The 10,703-nt window shown below is 40.0% G+C and overlaps 1 protein-coding gene across 1 annotated transcript; it reads left to right on the plus strand.

Annotated features, from left to right (window-relative positions):
- Positions 1-6,978: 6,978 nt before the first annotated feature.
- LOC136166368 (olfactory receptor 7E178-like) lies at positions 6,979-7,953 on the plus strand. The gene has a single exon (XM_065932502.1). The coding sequence runs from the start codon at positions 7,066-7,068 to the stop codon at positions 7,951-7,953; it is 888 nt and encodes a 295-aa protein (XP_065788574.1). The 5' UTR covers positions 6,979-7,065.
- The last annotated feature ends 2,750 nt before the right edge of the window (positions 7,954-10,703 follow it).

Raw genomic sequence — 10,703 nt, forward strand, 5'->3', positions numbered from 1 at the left:
CCTGGCAGACTCACTGCTCACTAGGTCCTTCCCTTTAGAGTTTTCCAGAGGACACAGAGGAGGGCAGTAGGTAGCACTGGTTGCATCTACTATAAGAAGGGTGGCCCAGATCACAAGAGAAAAGGGACACAGGATAATTCAGGGAGATTCTCTGTTGATCCTGCTCCCAGATGTAATGTCCACTGTCCACTTTCTCCTTCATGTTTATAAACAGCATACTCAATCACAAAAAATGATATACATTCAGAGTCTTATTGTTAATTTTTACTTAGGAAACTGAAAACAGTTTTAAAAACATACTTCATACATATCTGTGGTTAGATATCCATGGGTATTCCAGCTAAGTCATTTCAGTTATGTCTGACTCTTTGGGACCCCATGGACTGTAGCCCACCAGGTTCCTTGTCCATGGGATTCTCCAGGCAAGAATACTGGAGTTGGTTGCTATGCCCTTCTCCAGGGGATCTTCCTGACCCGGGGATCAAACCCACATTTCTTACATCTCCTTCATTGACAGCTGGGTTCTAGTGCCACCTGGGAAGTCTGCTTAAAACTTTCAGAATGCCTGGATACAGTGAAATTTTGTGTGAGGGACTCTGGCTGACACCTTCATTTTGAATCCTGTTTGTTCCACTTATTATCAGTTTATTTGGGGGCAAGTTCTTAGTATACATGACATAAAGATTGTCAACTGAATTTATTACTTGTTGATGCAACTTCAGTGAATTATGATCAAATAAATAATGGATGCCCTCTATGTAATAACTGTGTGATGGATGCATAATGAAAGGGCAAGAATGCAGAGTTCCAAAGAATAGCAAGGAGAGATAAGAAAGCCTTCCTCAGTGATCAGTGCAAAGAAATAGAGGAAAACAATATAATGGATCTAGAGATCTCTTCAAGAAAATTAGAGATACCAAGGGAACATTTCATGCAAAGATGGGCACAATAAAGGATGGAAATAGTATGGACCTAACAGAGGCAGAAGATAGATATTAAGAAGATGTGGCAAGAATACACAGAAGAACTATACAAAAAAGATCTTCATGACCCAGATAATCATGATGGTATGATCACTCACCTAGGGCCAGACATCCTGGAATGCAAAGTCAAGTGGGCCTTAGGAAGCATTACTAGGAACAAAGCTAGTAGAGGTGATGGAATTCCAGTTGAGCTATTTCAAATCCTAAAAGATTGTGTTGTGAGAAAAGATTTGCTAGCTTGATATGCCAGTAAATTTGGAAAACTCAGGGAAAAGGTCAATTTTCATTCCAATCCCAAAGAAAGGCAATGCCAAAGAATGGTCAAATTACCACACAATTTCACTCATCTCACACACTAGCAAAGCAATGCTCAAAATTCTCCAAACCAAGCTTCAACAGTATATGAACTGTGGACTTCCAGATGTTGAAGTTGGATTTAGAAAAAGCAGAGGGACTAGAGATCAAATTGGCAACATCTGTTGGATCATTGAAAAAGCAAGAGAGTTCCAGAAAAGCATCTATTTCTGCTTTATTGACCATGCCAAAGCTTCTGACTGTGTGGATCACAACAAACTGTGGAAAATTCTTCAAGAGACTGGAATACTAGGCCACCTGACCTGCCTCCTGAGAAATCTGTATGCAGGTCAGGAAGCAACAGAACTGGACGTGGAACAACAGACTGGTTCCAAATCGGGAAAGGAGTACCTCAAGGCTATATATTGTCACCCTGCTTATTTAACTTATATGCAGAGTACATCATGAGAAACACTGGGCTGGATGAAGCACAAGCTAGAATCAAGAATTCCGGGAGAAATACCAATAACCTCAGGTATGCAGATGACACCACCCTTATGGCAGAAAGTGAAAAAGAACTAGAGTCTCTTGATGAAAGTGAAAGAGGAGGATGAAAAAGTTAGATTAAAACTCAACATTCAGAAAACTAAGATCATTGTATCTGATTCCATCACTTCATGGCAAATAGATGGGAAAACAGTGGAAACAGTAGGCTCCAAAATTACTGCAGATGGTGACTGCAGCCATGAAATTAAAAGATGCTTGCTCCTCAGAAGGAAAGCTAAGACCAACCTAGACAGTATATTAAAAAGCAGAGACATTACTTTGCCAACAAAGTTCTGTCTAGTCAACGCTATGGTTTTTCCAGTAGTCATGTATGGATGTGCGAATTGGACTATAAAGAAAACTGAGCACCGAAGAATTGATGCTTTTGAACTGTGGTGTTGGAGAAGACTCTTGAGAGTCCCTTGGACTGCAAGGAGATCCACCCAATCCATCCTAAAGGAAATCAGTCCTGAATATTCACTGGAAGCTAAAACTCCAATTCTTTGGCCATCTGATGCAAAGAAGAACTGACTCATTGGAAAAGACCCTGATGCTGGGAAAGATTGAAGGCGGGAGGAGAAGAGGACTTCAGAGGATGAGATGGCTGGATGGCATCACCGACTCAGTGAACATGATTTTGAGTAAACTCTGAAGGTTGGTGATTGACAGGGAGGCCTGGTGTGCTACGGTCCATGGGTCACAGAGTCAGACACAACCAAGTGACTGAACTGAACTGAATGATAAGGCTAATTTTCACATCATGTGATTTAAATATCTGGTGACCTGATGGTATGCTTTTTCTACATCCCTGACAGAATATTTGGTTTTGTTTATGTTTTTCATAGATGAAGGAAAACAACTGAGGCCCTTTTATTTTTTATCCTACTGGATTTCCTTGGGCCTCCCAGGTGGTGCTAATGGTAAAGAACCTGCCTGCCAAAGCTTGAGACATAAGAGACGTGGGTTCGATCTCTGGGTCAGGAAGATCCCCTGGAGAAGGGCACGGCAACCCATTTCAGTATTCTTGCCTGGAGAATCCCATGGCCAGAGAAGCCTGGCAGGCAATGGTCCATAAAGTCGCACAGAGTCAGACACAACTGAAGCAACTTAGCATGCATACACCAGAGCCTACATCCTAATATCACAGAGGAGATACCAACAATTTTTTTACAAAGCCCTGTTAAGATTTGAATAAAAACTTCCATTTTGTGTGGAAATAGAGCATTCAATAAAGTCCCCACACAGGCAGCCATACATACCACTGTTTTCATCCTTTTCAGGAATATCCCAATGGAAACAGACAAGATAAAATTGTGTTTATTTGTGTATATCTCATGAACTTTCTCTGGGGCCTATTATTTTCCATTGAGTAGCATCAGCAGCATTCAATGATTGAAAAACCACTGCAGAAAGTTTACAAATATGGGAGGGGGGTGGAGGTGCAAGACAGGAAAGAAGGGGACAGAACATCTTAATGCATGGGTTGAGACACATTTTAGGATTTATTGTCATCCATGATTCAGATCACTGAAACAGGAAATGCCTGAATCTCTCTTTCATATAATCCATGAAATATCATTAAATTTGGGATCTGTGTTTCTTTGCTAAATGCAGTACCCCCAAGTTGATTGAAATTCTTTAAAAAAAAAATGACCAAATATCTGTTATGCTGCAAACTTCTTTTATGTACGATGTACAGTCTACAGGTGCAATTTAGACATTTTTCTAGAAGGAACAGAAGCACAGACAGGTGGAGAGATTTACAGACATTTCACTAATAGAGGGTGAAAGACTCAGAACTCAATCATTGATCTACTTATTCCTGCATAAGTTCTCAACCAACTTCACTGCTAATATTGTAACTGTTTCTTTTCAAACCTACTTTGGTCTCAGTTTTTTTTTTTTTCATTATTTTATTGAAATATAACTGCTTTACAGTGCTGTGTTTGTTTCTGCTGTACAACATCGTGAGTCAGCTAAATGTGCGCATATATCCCCTCCTTCTTGAGCCTCCTTCCCTTCCTCCCATTCCAGCGCTCTAGGTCATCACAGAGCACCAGGCTGAGCTGCCTGTGCTACACAGAAACTTCCCACTAGCCATCCACTTTACACAGGGTACTGTATATATGTCAATGCCACACTCTCGGTTTGGTCTCAGTTTCGAAATCAAGAGAGAATAATTGATTCACCCTCTTTGGGCTCAGGGTGTCAACCAATGAATTATGGGAATGAGGCAGTATTATAGAGGGGCGATAAAGGTACTAACATGATGGAATATAGGATTTTATATGAATAGTCATGTTTTGCAGTTCAGCTTTGAAATATGAGATTAATAAGATCTCTGTAGAAGATGAAAAATCATGTGCAGATATCATGAAATGATCAGAAGACAGATTTCAATAATATATTCATATGATACCTTAATAAGGGAGGATGTTAACAGTCCATGATGCAGAATCAGATGTGACTGAGTGATTGAGCATACACGCATGCAGTTGATAGAAAATATTTTTTGCATTGAAATGAACATAGGTAATTAATATTAAAAGACTGAACATGCACTAATTCTTAGTTATTGAACAACTAATTGTTGAACACTCACATTTCATACACAAATTCTCACTTGTATGACACAGAGAGGTACAAGAAATTTCATAGGATTGCTATAAAACAAAGTTGATATAAATAATAATATTACAAAATAATACATGTGACATTAATATTTAGTAGATAAGTAAATGTTATAGTTATTGTACTTTAACATATGCTAAATATATATTTTAATAATGCTAAGTTTTTTGAAAATTTTTTATTAAAAATAGTTGATTGACTATGTTGTATTCATTTCAGGTGTACAGCAAAATGAAACATTTATACATGTACATATGTTTTTACATATACACTCTTTTTAGATTGTTTCCCATAGAAGTTATTACAGAATATTGAGTGGAATCCCTTGTTCTCTACCGTAGGTCCTTTATTAATTATTTGTTTGATGTATGTGTTAGTCGCTCAGTCATGTCTGACTCTTTGAGAGTCCATGGACTATAGCCCGCCAGGCTCCTCTGTCCATGGCATTTTCCAGGCAAGTACACTGGATTGAGTTGCCAAGCCCTCCTCCAGGGGATCTTCCCGACCCAGGGATCACATCTGGATCATTTTATATATAGTAGTGTGTATATGTCAACCCCAGGCTCCTAGGTCATTCCTGCTCCCCTTTCCCCTTTGTAGCCATAAGTTTGCTTTCTTCATCTGTGACTCCATGTCTCTTGAAAATAAGATCATTCATACTATTTTCTTAGCATTACTCATTTAACTGTTATCATATGGTATCTTGTGTTTCTCTGTCTGACTTACTTCACTTGGTATGACTAATTTCCCATTAGTCAGCCATAAAAAAATAATGAAATAATGCCATTTACAGCAACATGGATGAACTTAAACATTGCCATAAAACACTCTCCAGTATTCTTGCCTGGAGAATCCCCATGGACAGAGGAGCCTGGCTGGCTACAGTCCATGGGGTCACAAAGAGTAAGACATGACTAAGCAACTAAAACACCATCTACCTATCTGTGTATCTATCTATCTACTTGCCTATAGCTAACTTGCCATCTATATATCTGTATCTCTATCTATCCATGCATTTATGGGGACTTTACTGGTGGCTCCGTTGGTAAAGAATCTTCCTGCCCATGCAAGAGATGTGGGTTCCATCCCTGGGTCAGGAAGTTCCCCTGGAGAAGGAAATGTCTCCCCACTCCGTAATTCTTGCCAGGAAAAATCCCCTGAAGAGAGAAGCCTGGCAGGCTAATGTCCATGGGGTCGCAGAACAGTTGGGGGATCAAACCCAGGTCTCCCACATTGCAGGAGGATTCTTTACCAGCTGAGCCACCAGGGAAGCACCAAGATTATACATATTGGGTTGACACAAATAACCTCACATTAAAAAAAAATCAAATGTTTCAAAATCTTACTATTGTTTAAACATTAACAGAACTCTGAGGCTTCCCTGATAGCTCAGTTGGTAAAGAATTCACCTGCAATGCAGGAGACCCCAGTTTGATTCCTGGGTAGGGAAGATCCCTGGAGAAGGGATAGGCTACCCACTCCAATGTTCTTGGGCTTCCCTTGTAGCTCAGCTGGTAAAGAATCCACCTGCAATATGGAAGATCTGGGCTCGATCCCTGGGTTGGGAAGATCTGCTGGAGAAGGGAAAGGCTACCCACTCCAGTATTCTGGCCTGGAGAATTCCATGGACTGTATAGTTCATGGATTCGCAAAGAGTCAGACACGACTGAGCAAATTTCACGTTCACGGGTACAAACATCTTTTTTGCAGTCCTCAGCAATGTTTCATTATGTACACTTAAGGAAACCATACTTCTTATAGTTTGATTCCAGCAAAACCAACGGTATGAAGTATATACTTAATGACTTTTAAAAGACAACTCTCAAATTAATTAATTAATTAATGAAAGGACCGCTCTCACTTTTGAGTAAATACTTATTGTTTGAAACAGAAAATTTAGGAAATCAAAGAATGATAAAAATTATGAAGATTACTCTGACATAGAAATGTTTTCTGACTTTGTTTCATAGAGTGCTTACAAACATTCAAAATAAAGGAAATTTCTAGACTGTATAAAGTAAAATAAGATTTATATAACTATGCCTCACTTTCTTTCCATTCGAATATTTTTCTTTTTAAACTTTTTTAATTGGAGGAAAATTGTTTTACAATGTTGTGTTGGTTTCTGCCATACAACAATGGGAATCAGCCATAATTATACATATATTACTTTTTCTTAGAAGGAGCAGTTTTCATTCTAGATTTTTTCTAAAGAGAAGACTAATTTTTACTGAGATCATGGATTTAGTATCTCCAATATTCTTGCACCTCTTTTACCCTTCAGTCCAGGACCTACAAAATAATTGTGTGTAGAGAGAGGTGGAGAAGGAGAAAGCAATGAAGGAACAGTTCTGAGCAGATAGAACTTGTCACACTGAGATATATTGCTAAAGGCCCTGGGGTGAATGATCTTAGAAATGAATTTCTAGAATCCAAAATATGGACAAGGTACTGCATGACCATATAACTATTTCCTTTTTATCGCTTCTCAGCCTTTTGGTTAAGATCAAGTGTAATTATTTCCTTTTTTCCACTAATTCTTTTCTTTTTTAAAAGGTGCCCAATCTACATAGAGCCACAACACCTAAGAAATGTATCAGAATTCTTCCTCATGGGTCTTTCAGATGATCCAGAACTTCAGCCTTTCCTCTTTGAACTATTCCTATCCATGTATCTGGTCACCGTGCTGGGAAACCTGCTCATCATTCTGGCAGTCTCCTCTGATCCCCACCTTCACACCCCCATGTACTTCTTCCTCTCCAACCTATCCTTTGTGGACATAGGTTTCATCTCCACCACGGTCCCCAAGATGATGGTGAATATCCAGTCTCACAGCAGAGTCATCTCCTATGCAGGCTGCCTGACACAGATGTCCATTTTTATCCTCTTTGGAGGGATGGATTGTATGCTTCTGTCTGTGATGGCCTATGACAGGTTTGTGGCCATCTGTCACCCACTGCACTACCAGGTCATCATGAACCCATGCACCTGTTGCAAATTAATTTCAGTGTCTTTTTTTGTTAGCCTTTTGAACTCCCAAGTGCAGAATTTGATTGTGTTACAACTTACCTGTTTCAAGGATGTGAAAATATCTAATTTCTTCTGTGACCCTTCTCAACTGCTCAACTTTACCTGTTCTGACACGCTCACAAATAATATAGTCATGTATTTTATTGGTGCCATTTTTGGTTTTATTCCTTTCTCCGGAATCTTTTTCTCTTACTGTAAAATTCTTTCCTCCATTCTGAGAGTTCACTCATCAGGTAGGAAATACAAAGCCTTCTCCACCTGTGGCTCTCACCTGGCAGTTGTTTGCTTATTTTATGGAACAGGTCTTGGTGTGTGCCTCAGTTCAGCCATCTCACAATCTCCCAGGAAGGATGCAGTGGCCTCGGTGGTGTACACTGTGGTCACCCCCATGCTGAACCCCTTCATCTACAGCCTGAGGAACCAAGACATCAAAAGGGCCATGTGGAGGTTTCTCAGAAAAATAATCTAACCTCAGTCCCTGTGCCATCTATTTGGAGTGTAGGCTGGAAAATACAGTAAAACTAAGCATGTTGACTTGAAATTCTACCTCTCTCATCTCATCATTTTTGTAGCTCTCATGGCCTTGATTCCTCTCCTTGCTGAACAACTGAGTGTTTGTTCTTTTGGTATTGTTTCAGTGGGACTGGGGGAGGCTTCTAGGATCCTTTGTACATCTTATTCATGGCATGATTGAGTAGTTTTCATCTATGGTGATTTTATTGTTTATTATCTGTGGTCCAAGGATCCTGAAAAGATGAATAACTCTTTCTATATATTTAAATTTCACATCATTTTTCACAGCTCTGATGTATTTTCCATAAAATTTTCTCAAGTTTGAGGTCTATATACACAGGCTAGATGTGACATCAATCTTGGTTATTACTGAAATCATCAGAAGTTTAAAAACACTGACACCAGCCCCGAGGGATGGGATGGGGAGGGAGGTGGGAGGGGGGTTCAGAATGGGGAACACATGTACACCCATGGCAGATTCATGTCAGTGTATGGCAAAACCAATACAATATTGTAAAGTAAATAAATAAATAAAACTGAGATTAAAAGTTAAAAAAAAAAAAAAAAAAAACACTGACAACTGGGTCTCACATCCAGAAACTGCTTTATACTTGAATGTGTCCTGAGGATTTTTAAAAGCACTTAAAGGGATCCAGTGTGGACAAGGTTTAGAACTTCTGATCTCAGTCATATCTTGAATTCCAAGATGACTTGTACACCTTGAATCCTAACAGCTCTTGGACAATGATCAGAACTCAAGGTGGGAAGATATGAAGAGCTTACCATGGCAACAGGCAAATTTCCCCTTTCTGATATTGATTCTTCACATATAGTCTCTCTCTACACCATACAGTCAGGTGTAAGTGCTGGTTATGAAGCTACTGTCTCTGCTCCAAACTCACACTTCTGCACTTGCTTTGGGCTGGGGCTCTTAAAATCACTGCTCTGTTTATAATCTTGTGTTCTTACATTCATTCATGCATGCCCATTGCTCAGTTGTGTCTGGCTCTTTGCAAGCCCATGGGCTAGAGAAGGGATAGACTACCCACTCCAGTATTCTTGGGCTTCCCTTGTGGTTCAGCTGGTAAAGAATCTGCCTGCAATGTGGGAGACCTGGATTTGATCCCTGGGTTGGGAAGATCCCTGGAGAAGGGAAAGGCTACCCACTCTAGTATTCTGGCCTGGAGAATTCCTTGGAGTCACAAAGAATTGGACATGACTGAGCAACTTCCACTTTTCACTTTCACAGGCTCCTCAGTCCTTGGGATTTTCTAGGCAAGAATACTGGAGTGAGTTGCCATTTCCTTCTCCATGGGTTCTTCCCAACCCAGAGTTCAAATCCATATCTCGTGTATCTCCTGTATTGCCAAAGGAATTCCTTACCACTGCACCACCCAGGAAGCTATTTAATTAAATACTAGTTACCAACAAATGTGTAAAAATCAGTAGTTTTCTAATATGCCAATGTATACAATTAGAGCAAAAACTTAGAGCTGATGACATATTCAGATAAGCAAATAATAAAAACATGTAAATCTCCATCCTATAAAATGCCAACCAAAGCAAAGACTAAGGAAAAGAAAATAAGTTATCCTTGGTGGTGGCTTAGTTGCTAAGTCGTGTCCAACTCTTTGCAACCCCATGGACTGTAGCCTGCCAGGCTCCTCTGTCCATGGGATTTCCCAGGCAAGAAAACTGGAGTGGGTTGCCATTTCCTTCTCCACAGGATCTTTCTGACCCAGAAATCACACCCCAGTCTCCTGCATTATAGGCAGATTTTTTAATGACTGAGTTACAAAGGAAGTCCCAAGTTATACTTAGAGACAAATAATAAATGAGAAAATGGAAAAGGTATAGTGTAGACCTTGGTGTAGACCTAATGCTGCACAGATTTCACATGAAACACAATGAATTTACAGATATCAAAATTTCATGTTAAAGTAGTTAAACAAAAGCCTGAATTTTATGTTAAAATCCTGCCGGTTGGAAGGAAGAAGTAAAAGTGGACTTCCACTGAGGAGAGAGGGTCCCACACCCTCCTAAGGATATTCACTTTTCCTTCTTTTTTCCTTTTCCATTAATATTAAAAAGTTTCCAGAGATTGGGACAACATGGACAAGTTGGCTAACTATACTCTTCGTGCATTAAGCCCTAGGTCATATCATTGTAAATAATTGACTGGTGCCATCTTCACATTAGTTTCCCAGTTCTAAGTGTGTGGATCTATACCAGTGTCTCCTCCATTTGGAAGTACCTGCATTGTACATTCCCCACCTGAGTCTGTCTTCCTGCCAATCCTGAAAAGGGACCCTGAGACTTCGTCACACACCAGGTAGGAGAGGGGTCGTGAGTCTATGCTCCTTGGTCATGCTCCAGCAGAGATGCAGCCCAGTCCAGTAAGTGTTGAGGGGGAGACAGTGATTGAAGGAGGGACCACTGGAAGCAATATTTTCTGTTCAGGAGGAACAAACATGATAATAGAGATGGAAAGATGAGAGGGCACCGATATAGAAGATTTTGGATCAGAGCCCTATGAAGTTTAAGTTCTTGCTTCTGATTAGGTTGTGAGAACTCTCATTCAGAGGTCTACTGCTATCCTCATTGGTTCTGATTCTGGCTGGCATTTCTCCAACTATAACAGCATATGGGTCTCTGTAAACTTCGCGTAAGCAGTTCTAATGATCCTGAAAGCAGTGATGAGGATGA

The sequence above is a fragment of the Muntiacus reevesi genome, chromosome 1, assembly GCF_963930625.1.
Source record: "Muntiacus reevesi chromosome 1, mMunRee1.1, whole genome shotgun sequence".
Classification (NCBI taxonomy): Eukaryota; Metazoa; Chordata; class Mammalia; order Artiodactyla; family Cervidae; genus Muntiacus; species Muntiacus reevesi.

Coding starts and splice junctions, on each gene's coding strand:
- LOC136166368 (XM_065932502.1), top strand. CDS start 7,066: ATGGGTCTTTCAGATGATCCAGAACTTCAGCCTTTCCTCTTTGAACTA.